Source organism: Littorina saxatilis, linkage group LG9 (assembly GCF_037325665.1).
Source record: "Littorina saxatilis isolate snail1 linkage group LG9, US_GU_Lsax_2.0, whole genome shotgun sequence".
NCBI classification, from domain to species: domain Eukaryota; kingdom Metazoa; phylum Mollusca; class Gastropoda; order Littorinimorpha; family Littorinidae; genus Littorina; species Littorina saxatilis.
Window position 1 is genome coordinate 58,939,631 of NC_090253.1, and position 23,618 is coordinate 58,963,248.

General features: G+C 44.5%; 1 protein-coding gene across 1 annotated transcript in view; it reads right to left on the bottom strand.

Moving 5' to 3' along the window:
* The window catches only part of LOC138977299 (sacsin-like), a 75,483-nt gene that overhangs the window by 4,325 nt on the left and 47,540 nt on the right, over positions 1–23,618 (bottom strand). Inside the window, exons 20-24 of the mRNA XM_070350200.1 lie at positions 19,213–19,303; positions 13,039–13,192; positions 5,373–10,153; positions 2,976–3,737; positions 1,750–2,028 (exon numbers count right to left, since the gene is read on the bottom strand). Coding sequence (XP_070206301.1) covers positions 1,750–2,028; positions 2,976–3,737; positions 5,373–10,153; positions 13,039–13,192; positions 19,213–19,303 — 6,067 coding nt within the window. The remainder of the gene's footprint in view (positions 1–1,749; positions 2,029–2,975; positions 3,738–5,372; positions 10,154–13,038; positions 13,193–19,212; positions 19,304–23,618) is intronic.

Consider the following 23,618-nt stretch of genomic DNA (forward strand, 5'->3'; position numbering starts at 1 on the left):
TCTGTGAAACTAGGGAATACGTGTATTAACTAAACTATTTTAGGTAATACATGAAATAACTGGGTTTTTTCCGTCAGTTAATTCATGTATTACCTAGTTAATACACGTATTCCCTGGTTTCACAGATTAACTGTAATATATACTGTTCAAAAAAAGAAACGCATTGCTTGTAATATTTGGTTAATTTAGTTATATGGCTACAAGGTTATCCACCAAACTGCAGAAAATGTTTATCTGGTCGTCGACCTTTCGTCCATTGCCACAAGTGAGCTCTGCACGTGACGCATGCGTTATCAGTGGCTACAATGTCAAAATTGCTCATTTGGCATGACCACTCGTCATGCTTCAGTGTAATCTCGTGAAACTCGGGGAATATTGAGCTCTCACCATGTCTTCCAAAACCCATAAAAGCGGATTGTTCGCCACAAAGAAATCAGACGACAATTCAGCGACGAAAGATGGCCCGATTGAGCAGAGAAGACCGCCAAATTGCATTGGGTCGTTTACAAGCAGGCCAAAGTCAAAGTGCAATCGCCAGGCACTTCCACGTGTCCCAGAGCACCATCAGTAGACTGTGGGTCAGGTTTCAAGCCACTGGCTCCGTTGCTGACTTGCCACGAGCGGGAAGACCAAGGGCGACAACTGCTGCTCACGACCGCTTCATACGGCTCCGCCACCTCCGGAATCGTTTCCTGTCGGCCTCATCTTCTGTCCAGGCTCTCCCCGGGCCACACCGATTATCGGACCAGACCGTGCGGAACCGCCTGCATGAAGCTGGTTTGAGAGCTCGCAGACCTCACAGAGGAGCTGTCCTCACCCGCCGCCATCGCCAGAACCGAGTGCAGTGGGGCAACCAGCACCTTCGCTGGACCGTCCGGAATCACTGGAGACACGTGTGGTTCAGCGACGAGTCCTACTTCCTGCTCCAGCGACATGATGGTCGGAGGAGGGTCTACCGGAGAGTAAACGAACGTTACGCGCCCAACTGTGTGGATGAGGCACCCGTTCATGGTGGTGGAGGCGTCATGGTGTGGGGGGCGATCAATACCGCTGGAAGGAGCACCCTGGTGCACGTCCAAGGGCGCATAACTGCCAAGCGATACGTGGAGGAAATTCTGCGCCCACACGCCCTTCCTCTTCTGGCTGACCAGGATGCCATATTCCAGCAGGACAACGCTCGCCCGCACACAGCACGACTCACCACCCAGTTCCTCACCGACCACCATGTCCAGGTGCTTCCCTGGTCATCCATGTCGCCAGACATGAACCCGATAGAACATCTCTGGGATGAATTGTGCAGACGTGTGCGCAGGCGAGAAGAAGCGCCGGCAAATCACCGCGATCTATTGCAGGCACTTCAGGAGGAGTGGGACACCATCCCACAGCAAGATATCCGGCATCTGATCCAGTCCATGCCCAGAAGGTGCCGGGCAGTTGTTGCTGCTCAAGGCAGTCACACCCCCTACTGACTTGACAGCCTCGGCACCCAATCGTATTGATTGACTGATTGATTTGAAGATGCAAATGAACTGTGTGTGCATTCAACTGTGTCCATACCAAATTTCAAACAAATAATCTAAATATTGGATTTTCTGTTAATTTTTTCGAAAAATAAAACATTTGGCAAGTAGCAACTATGCGTTTCTTTTTTTGAACAGTATATAATACTCATCTGCGACACACACAAAACAAAAATAAATTGTTACTTCAACAATACTCTGAGGCGCATTTTATCTTTGAAAGTCTCACCAGTTGCCCAGCTCTCTCAACAATTCGTTCAGCGCAACTGCAGCTTTCTGTGGCGGCGTTTTTGTCGTACACTTCAAATGGAATCTTGGGGTAGTCATTGCTAAATCCCGGATAGCGCATGCGAGTGTGAAAACCAACGATGCCGTCCAGCGTGGACACAGCGCTCTGTATCGTATCATCCTGCACACAGCTGGCGATGGAGCAGATGCTGTGGCTTTTCCTCACATTATGGCCCGCGTCTCGGCAATACAGCACTGCTTTCATCGCTTTCTCCGCCGCCTGCAAAGAAAGCATGATTTGAGTTTACATTCTAAAGCAAAACAAAATAAAAAGAAATAAAAAAGAATAATGCAAATAGTAGCACAGACACAGACACAGACACAGACACAGACACAGACACACACACACATTTGTTTAGCAATTTTAAGCTTGTAATTAACAAATTTATTTTTAAGCTTTCCAGTGGAAATACCATCCCGTAGACCGGACCGGATCAAAGAATGTTTGACCAAAATGTCAAAGAATTTGATTAAAAAATGTGGTCGTCACCTTTTCTTTGAGACAGATATGACACAATCAAATGCATTTTTCCCTAAACAAATTCTGGGGATATGGTCTGGAAGAATAAATGTTTAAATAGGACATTTTAAAATATCTGTCAAGTAGTTTTATAGGGATTGAAGTGCACGCATGCACGCACCCACATATACACATACAACCCGACTTCCCTTTCAATTCCCAGGATACTAGAATACAATACTAAGTCTATTTTGACCAAATGCAGGGATGGCCAAATCATTCACCTGATCGCCAGGGGCGAGTAAAAAATCCGCCGGGCTAGTAGAAACTGCCTGGCAACGCGCCCGGCTGGCCAATACAAATTCGGGTCAAATGCAACACTTCTGTACTATACGGCTTCAAAGTATTATACACACTGCATATGTAGAAACAGTGGCAGCTGCCGGTCCAGCGACATTTTGGGCGGGCTAGCGCCTTTCTTGAAGTTACTCGCCCGGCTGGCGTGTTAAAATTTTGAGATCTGGCCATCCCTGAAATGTAATGGGAGTTTCATTTAATGATGACTTAAAATATTTCAGCTGTGACCACACACAGAAATCATTTTGAAACATTCAGAAACATCGTATATATATATGAATTAAAAAACCTCGCTCCCTGGACAGGGTAAAAGTCAATGGTAACCGACACCTGGCACCTAAACAGCCTACCTGATGAGCCAGGTAGCACACCCAGTTGAAGCCAGCATTGTCTCGCTGTAGCGTCTCTCTGGCCGCCTCCACGTCTTTCTCTGCCTGTCGCAGCCACCGCTTTCCCTCCTCGGGCTGGGGGTTGGAGCGGTTACTAGCGGAAGGTCCCCAGAAGTCGTACGTGTCGTGCCTGTCGCTGGAGCTGAAGTTTCTACTCGAGCTGCTGTGAGTCTGGGCCCTTGTGTATAGGTTATCGAAGAAAGCACCGTAACCGCTTCCGCTACGGCCGCCATACCTAAAACCTCTTCGTCTTGAGCCACGCCGCCTATAGCCGCCCCCTTGATAGTTGCCTCCACTGTAGTTGCCTCCACTGTAGTTGCCTCCGCTGTAGTTGCCTGTGGAACCTCGACTGTCATAGTCCGAAAAGTCTCGACTGTCAACAACATCTTCATCATCTGATGTGAGCTCCTTACCGTCATCTAGCAGCGACACGTAATACAGTATTGCCTGCATAACCTTGGTGCAAAACTCTTTTCTGTCCGGGTTCTTGTCCGGATGCCACTTGAGGTACAGACGCTTGACGACTCGCTTACGGCGTTTGTCTTCCGGCATTGAACGCCATATATCCCGCAGCTGACGTCGAATGTCTTTCAGCACCGCTTTCAGGTCGTCGCTGGCCCCGGGCTGGCTGAAGGCGGCAGAGGTCGGGGTCGTGACTCCAGTGAAAGGAGCGACGGATGTGGGAGTTCGTCTGATGAACTTGTACAGCTCACTGGCTTCCACCTGTACACAGAGCAATCTTGGTGAATCATTTTGGCGCCTTGAAATATTATGTTAGTGCTTATGAAATAAAAGTATGGTTCTGATAAGTCAGAAGTTGGTCAGAAATAGTAAAGAATTCTGCCAGCATGACGACTACTATCAGTTAATAGGTACAATAAAGAGCTTCTTGCCGTATCTGAAATTCTCTGATAAAGCAGAGAGAGAGAGAGAGAGAGAGAGAGAGAGAGAGAGAGAGAGAGAGAGAGAGAGAGAGAGAGAGAGAGAGAGAGAGAGGGAGAGAGGGAGAGAGAGGAAAAACCCACTCCACTGGAAAGGCTATTGTTAAGAAGTTAGAACCGTCAAAAACTTAATCGAAATGACAAATCAAGCGTGATTTAACATAAACATGGAGAACAAGCCCATCAGTTTTAAACATCTTAATTATCATGTTGTACAGAGACGTAACTACTTAACAAGCATACTGCATGATTCTATTTGGCAATGACTGATAACCATTCATGCACCCAGTACACAGTAAGCTGGCAAACATCTTAATGAACTTGAGACATGTCATCGCACTTTTAATAATCCAGTATCAATTGTCTATAACAAGAAAGCCCTTAAAGCTGTGGTCTATTTATGACTTTCTGGGGCTATGAGGTTGAAAAATAGGGATACAATCATGTACTGAATTCTGTACAGCTAACGCTACCCGAAACCCCACCTATACGGCGTATATGACCTTGAGAGCTTCAGTCAACGCTTGAATTTTGCAGGGATAACATCCAGTTTGCTCTTTCAAGTCTGATCCTATTTTATCTTCAAGAGGAAAAAATAAACGCCCCGGTGAAGATTCGAACTCTCGACCTCGAGACTTTGTGTCTCATGTCCTAACCACTAGGCTACTGCGCCAATTAAGAATCAGAAGGAAAAACATTGAAATGAATTCATGTTATGTTATTCTCGATGCAGCATGATTTATATCTCTATCCACCCATTAATTGTTCAGAAGTGAATACATGTATAACTATTTCTTATATGTCTGTTTTCAACTGCACAGAGCTTTGGAGAGATTCAATTACTGTTCTTGTCATTTTTTTTGCATGTTGTAAATAGAGATATCGCAGCTATTTGCATGGCGCGAATGTCGTGCAGCATGACGGTGTAAACATGTACTGCGATTGCGTGAAACATGTTTGCAAATAAAGGCAAATTTTAATGGCAATTTTTACATTTTTGCAAAGCATGAATGGTAATTCAAGCGTAGAATGATATAAAATTATCTTCTTTTTTTTAAAAATCTTTGACAACACTGGTGGAGTGGCCTAGCGGTTAAGACATCGGCCCCGACATTTCGAGGCCCCGAGGCCTTGAGTTCGAATCCCTGCCAAGTCGTGTATTTTTTCTGCTCGATCCTTCTTGACAAATATGCGAAGCTCTGAGAGCGCAAACCGGATGTTACCACTGCAAAATTCAAGCGTTGACTGAAGCTCTCAAGGTCATACACGCCGTACAGGTGTGATTTCGGGTAGCGTTTGCTGTACCGAATTTTGTACATGATTTTATCCCTATTTTTCAACATCGTAGTCCCGGAAAGTCATAAATAGACCACAGTTGTAATGCTGTATCGCTGTTATCTGTTCAAAGTAAACGTACCTCTTTTGGCTTCTCGTCCTCGCCAACGTCTATGACGTAGCGAAGCAGCAGCAGCCTTGTTCTGACATCACTGGCAACAGTGTCAGGTTCCTTAACCTTTATAACCTTGGCGAAGATGTAGACTGGCTTGGCGCTTTCTGTGTTTTGGCCCTGAGTGGCATCTGTATCCTCCCACTGAGTGCCATCTGTGTCATCACACTCAGTGTCGTCTGTATCACTGCCCTGGGTGTCCAGGATGGGGTCGTGCAGCTCGTGGGCCACGTACTCTGACGGCTTGAACTCGTACACGTCCTGGTCCAGCTGAAAGTGCATGTCCTCAGGAACAAAGGACCCAGGGGGAGGGAAAACGGTGCTCCTGATCACGGGCTGAACGGACTGCTTTAGTTCGTAAGGTATTATATCTTCTTCATCCATAATCTTTTGGGCCTGCGATAAAGGTTCTGACAAGCAAACGTCAAGCACTGGTGGCAATTCATAACCTACTGCCCACTCAACAGCTTTGCGCACGAACAACCCGAGCTGTCTGTTCTTTGCTATGTCGACTAGTTGAGCGTGGTTGATATACAAAGACACCTTTGTCACTGATCCGTAGCTGGAGGAGTTACAAGCTTCTGCTTCCCGCACTACAAAGAAATCTTTCTTTTCCTGTGTGTCCTGCAGCTCCTGTCCATTGTAGAAAAGTACCGTTTTCAGGTCAGTGACTTTGAGAACATTGATCTCTTTCAACGAATCTTCTATCTTCTTCTCATCTTTGAACTTTTGTTTCTTCTTGGCCCGCACGTGGTGCGCTAGGCGCTTGACCACGACTGCAAAATCTGCTGACCTCAGTAGGTCAGCAACAAGACATGTTTCGGGGTCTTCTCTCGCCAGAGTTGTGCATGACTCCATCGGCATCTCTCTCACAACTTCGTGCCACTCTTTCATTCTGTACGGCTCTGTGAGTAAAGCCACTTCCTCATATAGATGATGGCCATCTAACTCAAGTCGATCGAAGTTTGTAAACACAGAGAGCTCTTTGATAGGCTTCTTCAATCGCCTCTGTTGGCTGTTGTTGACCTCCAGGATCAGCTCTCGCGAGTCAATCAGTCTTACTTGTGAAATAGGTTCCGTTGTCAGCATGCTGATTTCTTCTCCTGGAAGGAAAAGTTGAGGTCTTGACAGTGAACGTTTTTCATTTATACCTCGGGTTGTCAAAAGACTGAATAAGTTGTGAACAGCAGCAGCAACCAGTTTTAAGTCATTGGGGTTCAAAACCCCTCCAGGAGACATGCGGTGTAGCCTCTCCAAAGCCATGGCATAGTGATCCAGAGTGACTGTTTCACGCACTCCAAGTCTACGGAACAGGTCAAAATATTTCCCCAGCTTTTCTGGAGCACCGGTCACAAAACCCTCTACAGTCTGATCAGGGAGAAGTTTGATGACAACTTGATCTGGAGAGAACATGGCTTTATTTGTTCTATCAAATATGACAGCAACGTTTTGCAGGTGCTTAAGCGTATCGCTATGATATTGCTCTAAATATATGTAGATAGTCTCTATAATATTCTCCAGAAGAGTTAGCTTCTGGTCGTCAAATTCGTCCAGGACAGATGTGTCACCCTTGACTTTCGTGCTGAGTGACTGACACACGTTCTTCACATGTCTCACAACCAGGTCTACACAGGGTTGTGGGCTGAATCCAACCCACTCATGCATGTAACGTTCCCAGTAATCGAAGCGTGAAGGATCCGCGTTTTGAGACAAGAAGCACGAGCTGGTCCATCCTAGGTACTGCTGGTCAGGTGACATGCCTTCAGAGAATGATATCAGTGGTGTGGGAGGGTGGAACGACGGGTGGATGGACTGAAGCAGGTCATTGTGTGACAGTGGCACAAGAAACTTGATACCCTCCAACTGTTTCAGAAATTCTTCACCTCGGAGCTTAGTAGACGTTTTGAGGCACTTTGCTAGTTCCCCAGACTGCTGCTTTACCTTAGAGGACACAGGTGTTTTTCCTGCTTCTGCAACCTGTCTGACAAAGGTGAGAAACCAGTTTTCTGACACCTCATTGACCATACCAACACGCTCCAAGAACGACTTCCACTGGTAGTCATTGTATGGAGGGGGAGGGAACCGTTCCTGTGACATCATCACCTTGAATACCTTGCAGTAGGGGCTGAAGAACTGTGAGGCAGTGGAGAGAGTTCCATCCGTCCCCTTGATGAACGATGTCTGACGCAAGGTGTTGAGTAGAGGTGTGCCGTCTTTATAGTTGAGGGAGTCTTTGATGTACTTCATGTGTCTGGGAATGGCCTTTATCGCAAGAGACGACAGTGTCGGCAATAGCTGTTCACAGTAGAACTCTACTCTGTTAGGAGATGCAATCTCCAACTTTTTAAAACTTTTTTCTAGCTGACTATTTCTTTTGACCAGGGAGATGCCTCTATTGTTGGACCATTCATTCAGACCATCGTGAGGAATGCCATCAGGTAGGCAGAGCAGACTGTTCTTATTTCCCACCGCTGCGAAAGAACCGTCCGGTCTCTCAAAGAATGGTAACATTCGTATACTGGAAACAAGACTTTGGCAGTCCGCTGTTCGGCAAAAGAAATCCAGAATAGCCTCAGCTTCACTGCTGTTCAAGTTGTGCTCCTGTACATTGGTGAGAGCTGTGATCAGGTATGAAGGCTTGTTGACTGACGCCACAGTTTTAGTAGCTATATGTGTGCAAGAAACAAGTCTCATGTCCAGTTTGAATAACGGAAGTTTGTCGAGACATCTGTTGATGTGTTCATTATGGCACATTTCTTCTGTCGATCTTTGCTGAGTTATTTGTGCAGGAATATAGACAACATGGTTTCTGTCTCTAACAGAAAAAAGGAAGACTGTTTCGTCTTTCACTGCCGGAATGAGACACCACTCCTGAAGAAGTTCAATATCTTCACCTTGCTCGTTTTTCTCAAGCCCATCGAGAAAACACCAGAGACGTCTGATCCATTTATCCAAGCAGAAGTCTTTGTGTTTGGAGGATAATTCATCCAACGATTGGGTTAGGCCACTGCTCACCATGGATTCGTGCAAAGTGAATGGCAGCTGCTGGGCCAGAACAGCAAGATCAAAGAGCTTCAGGTACTCGGGGAGAGGGCTCTCTTCACTCAGGATTACACACGATATCAACTTGCTGTGTAGGAAAAGGCCACTGGACCCTGGCAGTAGGTCGAAGAATTTAGACACAATTGTAGGATTGTGAGGAGTGAAGAAATGCAGCTGTTCTGTCATCCTTAAGCTGAGAGGAAGTCCTTCCAGGTCTCGATCTTCTTTTTCTATAAATTTGAATACTTCATAGACACCTTCTGCAGTTTTGAAACCCGTGTCCTCGACAGGTTTAGGAAGGTGTTTCAGGTTGCAGCTGTCTGTGTCTGAATCATCTCTGTGACAGGACTGCAGAAAGTCAACCACTGTTTCATCATCCACAGCTTTAACACTCTGCACTGAACTATTGATGAATGCATCGTGGAGTTTGAAAGGACTTTCAATAATGTTCATGTTTAAATTCATCAGTACTTGTTTCAGCCCCAAACGAGCAGAAGAATGACCCCAAAAGTACCCCGGGAAACCCTCAGATTTAACAGCCGGTACCCATAGTAGGCGATTCCGATCTGTTCGCACCACAGGGAACACGTCAGCTTCCCTCTCAGCGAGCAGCTTGTAGAACGATGTCATCAAACACTTCCAAAACTGATCTACTTCCATCTCGACATCTGGGAAAAAGTCACAGTAATGTCTAAGTTTGTTCTGCAAGTCCTTGCAGTCCAAGAGACTGCCATGTTTCTGTGATTGTGTTTCACTGTATGTCTGTGCACTAGCTGTGCTTAACGAAGACTCTTCTCTAGAAAAGCACAACCGCCTGACCTCGTGAAGAGCAGTGACGTAAGCAGGTACGATGACGCTGTGAGCCAGCAGCTGGTTCCATGACGTCAGTTTGTGTTCAGGCCGGATGTCGATGTTACGTCGTGTCTCGTGATCCAGCGCAAAGCGACCGTTAACGTGCACTGGCAGGCCTGTGGTGACTGGTATTGGCAGCATGCAGAAGGCCTGAAACTTTCTCTGGTTTCTTTCACCGGGAGAAGATGCGGATTCTTCCCTTTCCTTTTGAGCGCGTCTTCTGCTGTGTGCTGTCGTGCCGATGCTACCCTCTCTGCGGGCTACTTTGGAGGTGGAGAACTCTTCAGTCACAGATGACGAGGGTCTTCCACCATTGTCAGCTTTGAGGGACAGGCAGAGAGCAACTCCTCCTAGAGGGAGCAACTTATGTTCCTTCACTAAATCTGCATACTGTAGTGCTGCAGGCGAAGTCTCCGTGTTGGACAAACCAAACCTGTGAACAACCAACCAGTCCTCTGTTGACTTGTCACCGTGAGAAACTCGGCAGCGTACAGCAACCTCTTTGGATGAGAAGTCCATAAGTCCAATTGAGGAACGTTTCTTGTTCAGCTTTTTGGATTCCTGCTTCACGTGTTCGTAGAACTCTTGCTGTCTTTCGGTGTTGTTCTCGTCTGTACTGAGGTGCGTTTCGTAGTCCAGTTCAACTGTTCCGTCTGCCTTTACCGTGTACACTCCGATCTTCTTGACGTTGTTCAGGAAGAGAAGACACTCGCCCATGGTTGACCGAAAGTCTTGCAGAAGGTCGTTCACTTCCTCCATGGTCGCTGCTGGCTGTCTGATTTTGGTCTTCCTTGCTTTGTCTTCTGTCCTGAGCGGTAACCTGAACACTGTTCCTGACTGCGCCTCTGTGCTGGTCCCTGCAATACAATATAGGGGCTTCAAGGCACAGTCCTTGTCGCGTGAGCCACCATGTACACCACCACAGATCTGTCCAGGCTGGTGCATGTAACAAGAGCATCCTTCCACTTGGACACATACCGAAAATAGCTGCCTGTACAGAGGCACTTTTTCCTGTCAGCTTATAAAACATTCCTACACTGAGGCAGTTGTTTTTATATGGGACCAAGCGGATGGATGTTCTTGTCACGTTTACGTTCTGAGCAGATCTAAGGTGGGGTGATTGCTTACATCAAAAAGAATATTTTATTAAGTAGGGTGGACCTACAACTTTTCCAAATCAAGTAAAACAGGTTGATTTAATGCAAAGAGAAGCTCTACAGTCTATTGGAAAAGAGAATATATCATTGGCAAGGATAGCAGCTGTAAAGGATTTTGGTTGAATGTTTTAAATGGTAAGAGTACACACAACACCGAATATGATTTTGGGTGACCTGATATCTATTTATGTAACTGTTGCCACATTAGTGACATTTAATAACAGGTCTAATAAAACCTTGCTCTGACTTTTCATGAGCAGGTCTGTTGTCTTTGATGGAACAGATATTTTAAACATACATATTTTTGAAACTTGATATCAAGCATGAAACCCAAACAAAAGTGAAATTAAACTGAAAAAGTAATAAAACATTTTTAAAACAACTAAGTTACGGTACTTCTTTAACCACAGTAAAAATAAAAATACCCCTTAAATATGCTAAATCTTGAGCTGTGCTGCTTTTACTACTACCCCCTCCTCATTTGACAGAAAACATGATTCTAGTCTACACCTCCGAAAAAGGAATTAAAAGGGATTTGACATTTAAAAGAGCTCAGGGATTGAGAAACAAGAAGAGCAAACGCTCGATCGAGTCACTTTCGCAGTTCTGAATATTATATGAGGCATCAGATGGACAGGAAGAAATTGCTATTCACAACACAATGAGTCACGTTCACATAAAATTTGAGCCCGGTCACTTTTATAGTTTCCGAGAAAAGCCCAACGTTAAGTTGTGTGTTGCCGAACAGAAAAGGCTAGTTATCTCCCTTGTTTTTCTGATAACGTTCGTAAAAGGCTACAGATGTAAATACTTTGATGTAAAGAATAATCCTACAAAGTTTCAATCACATCCGATGAACTTTGTCAAAGATATAAAATGTCTAATTTTTCCTTTGACGCTGACCTGTGACCTTGAAAAAGGTCAAAGGTCAACGAAACCATCGTTAAAGTGTAGAGGTCATTGGAGGTCACGACTAAACAAAATATGAGCCCGATCGCTTTGATAGTTTCCGAGAAAAGTCCAACGTTAAGGTGGTGTCTACGGACGGCCGGCCGGACGGCCGGCCGGACGGCCGGCCGGACGGCCGGCCGGACAGACTAACACTGACCGATTACATAGAGTCACTTTTTCTCAAGTGACTCAATAAAACGAAAAGGAAGCAATAACTCCTTATTTGTATGATAACACTAGCAGTTAAGCTCGGCTTTGTAAGTGGAGCCCTAAAGCGTTTTAGGACGCTCGCTATCCAATGATTACCAGCGTTACCTCCCTTGTTTGGATAAAAACAAAAAGTAACGCCTTGCACTATAGAGGCTGTATTCAATAAAGGGGAGGTCCATAATCTGAGAAAGGAAACCCAAGGCTCCGCCCTTGGCAATAACCGAGCACTTTGAAATTCATTCCAAGAACCATCACAGGGGAGTTTTCTGAATTTAATATCAAAGAACCTTGAATGAAAGATAAATGCGCAAGAAAATCTTCAAATCAAACTTTTTTCGGAAAGGAGTTACCTCCCTTGGTAATGTGTGAATTGAGAACGTTAGGACATTTCAAATATTTTTGACCTGAAGAGCAATTGAAGACATATCACCATAAATTCAATTCCTGCTAACGTTTCTTTTATGGTATGAGTTACCTCCCTTTCTTGAGAAAGTTCGAGGTAATTAAGTAACAGGTTAAACTTTATCAGTTTACACCCTTGGAGATTGATAAGGTATATGCTTGCATGGATTAAAAAGCAAGAGCTACCTCCCTTTAATTCTGGAACCTTCCTGATTGATTTTATTGTCTTCATGTATTCTCCTGAGCAATAGATAGTCTCTAATTACACCAGCATTGTGTGCTTGCTATAGATGAACAGTAGGCGCTGTACTTGTTTGTTTGTTTGTTTGCTTAACGCCCAGTCCACCACGAAGGGTGATATTAGGGCGGTGCTGCTTTGACATTTAACGTGCGCCACACACACGACAGAAGTCGCAGCACAGGCTTCATGTCTCACACAGTCCCATTATTCTGACACCGGACCAACCAATCCTAGCACTAACCCCATAATGCCAGACGTCAGGCGGAGCAGCCACTAGATTGCCAATGTTTAAAGTCTTAGGTATGACCCGGCCGGGGTTCGAACCCACGACCTCCCGCTCACTGGGCGGATACCTTACCGACTAGGCCACCGTGTTGCGGTAGGCGCTGCTCTGGCCTTGCACTATATAGGATGTTTGTAATAATGGGGAGGTTCATTAATCGAGAAAGGAAACAATGAATCAAGAAACTAAAACCCATGTGCACATCTGTTGCTTCTAGTAGTGTGCAGGCACACTATCTTGTTCCTGCCTCGATCTTGACATCTCTGAGGTTTGGCGACCATAGACAGACACACACACACAAACACTTACATTCAGTTTTATATATAGTAGATATGAAACTTGAATATGGGGTTTAAACATTTGCACAAGAATCACCACAAAACAAATAAGTAACATTGAAAGCTTGAAAGAATAGGACAAATTCATCACAAATGGTAACAAAACAGGAGACTAACATTTTGTATAGTAATTGCAGCCTTTATTACTACTCGTACTAACCTTCCAATGTGAAAGGGGCCAGCATGTTTGAGTACTGGGCCCTGAACCTGTCTGTGACTGACAGCTGTTGTCCCGGTCGTCTGGCACGGGGACTGGCCACAAAGAAGTTGGGGTCCATCACACACAGCTTCTCGCCCAGCTTCGTCTCTTCGACCTGGTAGACAGCCACAGGTTAACAGTTAACAGCAATCAATCAATCCATCAAAGAGCAAACAAGAAAAGTAGACTCTTGAGCGACTCCCCTTCGGATTGGTAGGGTGTCTATCCGTCCGTCCAAGTCCGCACCGTGGTACTCCGATATCTGTGTCGAACTGCGTGATGCCAAATGTGACCGTAGGCGTGCTGAGCGCAGGTATCTCAAGACTGGTCTTACTGTCCATAAACAAATATTTCAAGGAGCAAAGGACATTGTAACTAAGTTAGTACACGCAGCAAAGACAACCTTCCTCCAAACCCAGATTATTGCTTGCGATTCAAGCAAAAACCTGTTCGATATTTGCAGCCTGTTGACCGGCCGCAGTAAGATATCCCCACTTCCCACTGTTTTCCCCGCTAGTCAGCTGCCAGATGTATTCAGTGATTATTTTACCAAGAAGGTTTAAGATATTCGTTCTGAACTTGATCAGATGGGTGCACATTCTGCTTCCTCCAGTCATGTTGATGTTCCCAGTGATTGTTCTTTTTCATCATTTCAGCCAATCAGTGAAAAAGACCTTAGATCCATTATTCTGAAGTCCAAACCAACAACTTGTCCACTTGATGCCATACCCACACCACTGCTTTTTGAGAATCTTGATGTGTTGTTGCCAACTCTTACTCAAATTGTCAATGATAGCCTGTTATCTGGTGTTTTTCCATCATTGTTCAAAACTGCACTTGTCAAACCACTTCTCAAAAAACCTAGTCTTGATGTTAATATTTTGAAGAACTATCGTCCTGTATCTAATTTATCATTCTTGTCCAAAGCTTTTGGAAAGGTAGTTTTGAAGCAGCTGTTGTCATATTTGAACACCCATGATTTGATCTCGCACTCTCAGTCCGCTTATCGCCCTTCTCACTGTACTGAAACAGCCCTACTTAAAGTAATCAGTGACATTCTGTCTGCTCTGGATGGTGGTAATGTGTCAGTGCTTACCCTACTTGAACTTTCTGCAGCGTTCGACACGATTGACCATGTCACGCTTCTACATAGACACACCGTAGAAGGAAGCTAAGGCAAGTTCAGAATACGTGCGGTCACGTGGTACGATACGGGCCCTCGAGTCGAAGTGTTGGCGGGCTGGAAGGTAGGATTTTCACTTAGTATTCAATATATACCAGTCATTCATAACTACTATCAATTAGATTATGTTTCTTACGATGCTAGCTTATCCCTGGTTTAGCAAGAAACGTCTGAAAAATTCGAATCGCATGCTAAGGTCAAAGTGCACCCATGCTAAGGTCAAAGTGCAATTCTTTCAGGCAGCTTTTTGTGCATTCCCTCGATCTATTGTACACTCTGAAACATTTCGGGAGGTTACCAGCTACCCATCTTTGTATTGTGAACAAAAACAAGAATGTGGAGGTCCTTGATCGCATGAAAACAAAATCGTGTGTGGGGTCCCAGTTTTTGCTAAGATCAAAGTGCACATGTCTGTAAATTGCAGAAATGCTAAGCTCAAGTAAGGGTACCCTCAAAATCGACCAGACAAAAACGGAAGAGCCGAATGAAAAATTGACAAGAAATCACAATAGGCAAAACTTTGCAACTTTGACATACGAGAAGAAAGTCAAACCAATTATCTACCATGAATAGATTGTTTTGTTTTGCTACCTTGCGTGTTTCGCGTGCTATGCTATTCCTACTGATGCAGGTGTCGATCGCAAGAGCGGTCAAAAACGGGACTTTTTGCGTCATTTTTTAGGGGTATCATGACAAAAAAGTCTGCACTTTAGCAATGATTTGGTGGATTGCTTTGAAACTTTCAGAATATTTTACCAACATACTAGAGATACTTCGAGCGAAATTATGGATTGTTACAGGTGTTTGTTAAAATGTTATGCAATTTTTCGAAAGAAGTTTTTAATCTCGTCATAGGATTGTTCCCTTGGGTCCAAAAAATTCATGACTTTGCATGTCTTTAGAAAAATGATTGATACACACACTGCTAAAGTTTTATGTGCGTGTAAGCACTGACGCAAATTTGCTGGGCCTGTAAACACGCTACATATTTAAGCGATGATTCTGGTGCCACAGCGATGCCCAGCCAAGCGTGACCGTAGCATGTTTTAAGAGGCACCCAGCGATAACAGCTATAAGCGCGAACGTTCCATTTTTTTCTCATGTGTTTGCATGACTAGCAAATTAACGCCAGCGGCTACACGCAAATGAAACTTAGACAGAATCTGTATCAATCATTTATCTGTGGATATACAAAGTCATGAAATTTTTTAAGACAAGTGAACAATCCTATGACAAGTTTAACAACATTTTCCGAAGCATTATGTCACATCTGGATAAACAACCGTAACGATCCAAACTTTTGCACGAAGTATCTCTAGTATGTTGGTAAAATATTCCAAAAGTTTCAAAGAAATCCACCAAGTCATTGCTAAAATGTGGCGCTTTTTGGCATGATACCCATACAAATTGACATAAAACGTTCCGATTTTGACCGCTCTTGCGATCGACACCTGCATCAGTAGGAATAGCATAGCACGCGAAATACGCAAGGTAGCAAAACAAAACAATCTGTTCAGGGTAGATAATTGGTATGACTTTCTTCTCGTATGTCAAAGTTGCAAAGTTTTGCCTATTGTGATTTCTTGTCAATTTTTCATTCGGCTCTTCCGCTTTTGTCTGGTCGATTTTGAGAGTACCCTTACTTGAGCGGCGGTCACGTGATCCCTGTAAAAGAAATATTTAATCCAAAAGGTGATCCTGAAGGTTAAGTGAACGGTCTTAACTGGCATATACAGTTTTAATTAAATGACACAGGAATTAATGCTTTAATTTGGGTTTGAAATTTGTTGCAATAATTTTTTGGCCAACTTTATATATGTAAATACATTTTTACTGTCAGTGATTTTACTGTAACATAGATTTTATTGTGGCTTAAACAGTTAAATACTATCAGCTTAAAAAAGGAATTAATTACACAGGTAGAATTAATAAAATCAAAGACATATCAAGACATATCAATGTCTCCTGCATTAATCCAGAGACACAAACCAAAACATTATTGCACCATTTTCCGTACCCCAACTAAAGCATTCATTCCCTTGTCCTTTTATGCAAACGGCCAATACTATCAAAGCTGTGGTTAATTTTTGACTATCCGGGTCTACGAGTTAGAAAAGATAGGACTGCGAATCATGTACATAATTCTGTAAAGTGAACGCGGCCTGAAACCCCACTTGTACTGCGCGTATAAAATTGAAAGCTTCATTAAACGCTATTAAATGAATTTGGCTGTGGTAACTTCCGGTTTGCTCTCTCATGGCTCAGCATACTTTGTTGTCAAGAGGGCTAGAGCAGAAAAAATAAATGCCTGTTCAGAGATTCGAACTCAAGACCTTGAGATGACAGGGCAGATTTCTTAACTGCCAGACCAATCCACCAGTGTTGACAAAGAGAGAAAAATTGATAACTTTATATCATTCTACGATTGAATTACCATTCATGCAATGCAAAAACGCCATAATTACCGTTCAGATTTGCCTTTCTTTTGCAAACATGTTTCACCGAAACACAACACATGTTTACACCACCATTCTACACAACATTCGCACCATGCAATGGCTGCAGTATAACATGCAAGAAACATGAGAAGAACTGTAATCACTCCAAAGGTCTGTGCAGTTGAAATCAAACACCAAAGAAATAGTTATATTCCCTTGGCCTTCTCAACAGCAGACAGATAGAGTTACAAATCACGCTGCTTCAAGAATAGCAAAATGTGAATTTATATTCATATGTTTTTCCTTCTTTTTCACAATTAGCGCAGTAGCCTAGTGGTTAGGACATTAGCCCCGAAATCTGGAGGTCCCGAGTTCGAATCTCCGCAGAGGCGTTTACTTTGTTCCCATGGCTCTCTCTTGAAAATACAGTATAATCAGCCGTGAATAAGAGAGCAAACCGGAAGTTACCACAGCAAAATTCAGGCGTTGAATGAGCTTTCAAAGTCAAACACGCAGTATAAGTGGGGTCCTAAGTCACGTTCGCTGAACACAATAATTCTATTCTGTACATGATTCTGAGCCCTATCTTTTCAAACTCGTACGCCCTGGATAGTCACAAATAGACCACATCTTTAAAGTTACTCAAGCAATCCACCGGGTCATTGCTGATATGGTACCCCTTAACATTGACGCAAAAACCCGTTTTTGACAGCTCATGCGATCAAAACCTAAATCAGTAGATATGACATAACAGAACAAATACACAAGACAGCGAAACAAATCAAACTGTTCTGGATAAATAATTTGTTTGTCTTTTTCCTCATTTTCTAATTGGTACCTTAAGTTTTTGGCAATTCGATTTTGGGGGTTTCCTGATTGTAAAAGCGATTGCTTGACCCATCATGTAGAAATCTTTGATCCAAAAATTGTGCCAGACAGCCAAGGTAGGTGCCTTTAATGGCATGGCAAGTATCAATGAAATGATACTGGGATCAATGCTTTAGTTGGGGTATGCAAAATGATGCAATAATGTTTTTGGAGGAGATTAGAACGACCCAATTATTACCATATCACCAAACAGACTTGTGTAATGTGGCCAGGTTGTTTACAGTTATAACTACAACACCAGACAGACCTGTGTAATGTGGCCTGGTTGTTCACAGTTATAACTACAACACCAGACAGACCTGTGCAGTGTGACCAGGTTGTTCACAGTTATAATTACAACACCAGCCAGACCTGTGCAGTGTGAGCAGGTTATTCACAGTTATAACTACAACACCAGACCTGTGTAGTATGACCAGGTTGTTCACAGTTATAACTACAACACCAGACAGACCTGTGCAGTGTCACCATGTTGTTCACAGTTATAACTACATCACCAGACAGACCTGCGCAGTGAGACCAGGTTGTTCACAGTAATAACTACAACACCAGACAGACCTGTCCAGTGTGTCCAGGTTGCTCACAGTTATAACTACAACACCAGACAGACCTGTCCAGTGTGTCCAGGTTGCTCACAGTTATAACTACAACACCAGACAGACCTGCGTAGTTTTACCAGGTTGTTCACAGTTATACCTACAACACCAGACAGACCTATGCAGTGTGGCCAGGTTGTTCAGTTATAACTACATCACCAGACAGACCTGTGTAGTGTGACCAGGATGTTCACAGTTAGGCCTAAAAAAAAATAGGTGTGGTTACGGTAACCCGACCTACCCTATTTTTAGGGGCCGACCCTATAACTTTTTATTACATTTGTCAACAAAAAAAAAAAAAAACACAAGAAAAGGAGTCCAGAAAATGCAATGAAAGCGAAAGCGCCTGAGTCGCACACTTATTTCCCTGTCAAGTAGGTTTAATTTGTACACATTAGAAAAAAAAGTTTAAAAAAAAAAAAGGGGATTGCCTACCTTCCTACCCTATTTTTTTGGGCTATGTTACCGTAACCACACCTATTTTTTTTTTGCCTTATTACTACAACGCCAGATGGACATGTGTAATGTGGCCAGGTTGTTTACAGTTATAACTACAACACCAAACAGACTTGTCTAATGTGGCCAGGTTGTTTACAGTTATAACTACAACACCAGACAGACCTGTGCAGTGTGGCCAGGTTGTTCACAGTTATAACTACAACACCAGACAGACCTGTGTAATGTGGCCAGGTTGTTCACAGTTATAACTACAACACCAGACAGACCTATGTAATGTGGCCAGGTTGTTCACAGTTATAACAACACCAGACAGACCTGTGTAATGTGGCCAGGTTTGTTTACAGTTATAACTACAACACCAGACAGACCTGTGTACTGTGGCCAGGTTGTTCAGTTATAACTACAACACCAGACAGACCTGTGTAATGTGACCAGGTTGCTCACAGTTATAACTACAACACCAGACAGACCTGTCCAGTGTGTCCAGGTTGCTCACAGTTATAACTACAACACCAGACAGACCTGTCCAGTGTGTCCAGGTTGCTCACAGTTATAACTACAACACCAGACAGACCTGTCCAGTGTGTCCAGGTTCAGGCACCACCCGGGTCCAGAAGCAGGGTGTGTCGGTCAGGTTGTACACAGCGTTGAAGCCAACTCCGTACCTGAAAACCAACATGCTATGTCACACGCTTTCCTTCTTTGCGACTACTAAAGCAAACGTGTGCAAGATTGTATGTTACACGCTTTGGAGCATGGTAAGAACGGATTCAAACTCGAAATCGTCCCTCACAAAGTCCCAAAATGCACACATGGCTTTCATCTCACCTGCTGTCATCGTTTCTTTTCTTTACAAATTCTTCGACGCTAAGAATATTGCGAACGGCACCCGAGACGACAGTACTGTTTCCATACGCGAATGTTGCTGCCCTTGGAAAGTGGCTCGATCATGACGTAAGGCCTGTGAGTCTGAATTTATAAGGACAGAGTTGTGTACATAGAAGACAAACATACCGAAACTAGATGAATACCCGCTTCGCCGGGTAGCCGGCTTCGCCGAGAAGAAGTAGAGCCGAATACCCGGCTAGAGTGGCGCACCGTACGCCTGCTTCGCCGGGTCCGAACCATGGACACGCCAAGCTTAGGTCCCACCCAGATTCGTGTAATGAGAACAGCAGCAAAATGATTCAGAGGCCATATTGCCATTCCTGATCATATCATGTCGTGTTCCATCATTGTCGACGACGCCGAATGTAACCGAGTGCCGAAACACCACAATCACCTTTGGAGGCGAAGTCCACTCAAACAGGTTTGAGAAATTTAGAGCTTATCTCTAAGCCCTTTTAAATCTGTTATGGCTTCTCAGAGGAAGGCCAGAACATACAGCCACATCAAAGCCGCCAGACCACATCACACACAGAACTCTACAATACACAGGTATTGCCTACACACCCATACAAACACACACACACACACACACACACACACAGAAGCCGTATATATATATATCTATATGTATAAATATATAGAGATAGATGACAGTGTATTTTTCGCGTGGCTATAAATTGATTCGACCTTTGCACTTTTACAGTGAGGACAACTTACGGGTGCAAGGAAAGCGTTCTGGACACTGCGGTGACCTTCTAAAAATAGTAACGGAACGGGAATATCCGAAGCTGCTTCTCATAGCGTAGCGAAGGAAGGGAGGTAAACGCTAAAAACACTGGAGAGATAAGGAAGAGTTACTGGTAGTGGATCCCACTGGTAGTGGAGAGCACGTTTTTAAATATCTCATCGACCAGATTGTGTCCCGGGTGAACGTGAATATGGCCACCAAATTTGAAACAGATCCATCGAGAACCTTGGCCGCGCATGGCGAACAGGAACAGACACACAGACAGACAGACAGACAGACACACAGACAGACACAAGTCATATCTATATATATATATATATATATAGAAGAACAAACATTGCGCGCATGCAGACACAAAAAGACGTCATAAAGAATGCGATGCTATAAAAGATACAGACTGTGACGGTGACTGTGACGTCATCCACCCATACCGAGACGTCATTCATGGTAGTTCGGTCACTTCTGTTAAAGTAGATCTCTCTACAATTATGGCTGGTGTGGTTAGCTAGCCTGTTAAAGGGTGAGTACTCAAAACGTGTTTGTTATCTCCTCTGTTGAAGTTGTGAGACATAAAAGCTATTTAGACTTGGTCGTGTGACAGTTTTCTTCCACACTTGATTAGTTGATGTCTAACTCAGCGCGACGGCTTCGTTAGACAATCAACGTGAAGTATTGCTTACCTAAGTGGTTTTGTGTAACTTTGACTACTACAAAGGCGTTCCTTTAATTTGAAATAATTGTAAAACACACTTAGCCAATACAATGCAAGCATGGAAGTCACACGTCCTGTTTTAACCAGTTCAGTGATTTACTCTCTGTATTTTAAATGCATTTTCGTTCATTAACCATAACAATAACAACAACAACAACACAAACAACAACAACAACACAGGTACCACCAACAACAATAGCATGTAAAGCACAAAAGCGTAAACAAACCAGTTGCATAAGGCGAAATTACTACATTAAAGAGACCAAAAAGCAATGTACTCACGTTAAAATGACGAACACGGAACGAATAACGGCGACGTTTCGACCTAAGGGTCTTCTTCAGGCACAAAAACACAAAAGTACACACACAAAAAAGAAGAAGAAAGACGATAGAACAAATAAAGAGGAGAACAACTGACAAAACAACTGCACTGCACAAACCGACAAATGACAAAGACAGAGAAGCAAGGGAAGCTACTCGAGGAGAATGAAAAGCGGCAGTTTTGAGGTCTGTAGACCAAACAAAATGTGAGGGGGGGGGGGGGGGGGGGTGCGTGAAAGGGAACGAAAGAGGAGACTCGCGTACCCGTGCGGACACACACACACACACACACACACACACACACACACACACGCACACACACACACACACACACATACACACAAGGTGGAACAGCGGGGGGAAGGTTGAGATGAATGAATTAACGGCGAATGTTAATTCCATCGGGGCAGGTAGTGCCAAGGGATGATATGATGTGGGACTCCCTGAGTTTGCGCTCGAAGGAGTCGCCACGTACTTGCCACAGAGCCATGACTCTGACATGATCAAGTGAGTGACCAGCGGCGGTGAAGTGAAGGGATACTGGCCTATTGCGGGAATGACGGATGTCAGCCAGATGCTCGGAGAAACGCACCTCAAGGGTGCGCGCGGTTTCTCCGATATAAATCTGGCGACAAGAGAGGCAGACGATCGCATAGACAACGTTGTGACTTTGACAGTCAAACGTTCTCTTGACCGTGAAGGAGCCACGAGGGCCTTGGAGGCAGGTGTCAGGGTGGAGGAAGGGACAAGATTTGCAATTTCGTTTGGAACAAGGAAATGTCCCAGGGGCTGTGGGGTTGGTGGGACTGCGAAGACGGGATCTCACCAAGAGGTCGCGAACGCTGCGGTCTTTTCTGAAAGCACAGAGTGGTTTTTGAGTAAAGATCGAACCAACAGAGTCACTTCCTTGAAGGATGTGCCAGTTTGATTTCAGGATTCTGCTTACTGGCATGTTGTGGGGATGAAACAGTAGGGAAACAACGGGTCTGTCACTGTCCCTAGATGGTGAAGGACTGAGGGCGGACTCTCGACAGACCTGGGTAACCCGCAGAAGGGCGTCACGGACGAGTGCATCAGGGTAGTTGCGGGCCAAAAAGAAAGACGTCATCAAGACAGACTGTTGGTGGAAGTCGTCGTCTTCAGAGCATAGCCTCCGAAGACGAAGGAATTGAGAGAAAGGAATGCTGCTTTTGTTGGCAGGATGATGAGAAGAGTTGAAATCAAGGTATGAATGAGCGTCAGTTTCTTTGTAGAAGACAGAGGTGGTGAAGCGACCATGCAAGATGGAGATGGAGATGTCAAGAAAGACCACAGCTGAGGAAGAGATGTTGAATGTGAACTTGATGCTGGGATGGAATGCTTGGATGAAGTGAATGAAATCGAGAAGGAGGGGTTCAGACAGAGAAGTGGCACCCAAACCATCGTCGATGAACCTCTTGTACAGCTCTGGAACTGGGCCAGAGTAAGACTGTAGAATGAGGTGCTCAAGATGACCCATGAAAAGACATGCATAACTGGGTCCCATCTTCGTACCCATGGCGACTCCGCTGATCTGCTCAAAAATCTGTCCATCAAACTCAAAAGTGTTCAAAGTGAGAACAAGCTCAGCCAGGCGAACAAGTGTTGTGGTTGGTGGGTAGGCAGAATCAGTGGGACGACGATCCAGAAAGAATGTAAGGGCTTTGAGTCCGTCAGTGTGGGGTATGGATGTGTACAGGGACACAACATCCAACGTGAACAACAATTGGGGCTGAAAACTGGGATGGCTGTTGAGATGTTCAAGAAGGTTGAGGGTATGTGTTGTGTCTTTGACGTACGTTGGCAGTGACTGTACAATGGGTTGAAGGAGGAAGTCCAAGTATTCCGAAATGAACTCCGTTGGACAGCTGCAGGCAGAAACGATGGGTCTGCCTGGGGTGTTGGGTTTGTGTATTTTCGGGAGGAGGTAGAAAGTGGGCTGTTTAGCGTCAGACTTCAGCAGAAGTTTGGCAGTGGCGGGAAGATTGTTGTGTTTGATCTGTTCTTTAATTGTATCTGCGATCTGTTTTTGGTCGAGGGGGAGGGAGGCCTGAGGGAGTGGTTTGTATGACGCTGCGTCATTGAGTTGGCGATGGGCTTCGCGAAGGTACAGTTCTCGGTCCCAGACGACTACAGCACCGCCCTTGTCAGCAGGTTTGATGACGATGTCCTGGCGCGATTTAAGCGAGACAAGGGCTTGCTGTTCGTCTCGTGTCAGGTTGGAGTTACGAGCAGGTTTGGATTTAAGTTTGCTGATTTCTCTATGGCATTTGGCTATGTACAGTTCAACGTC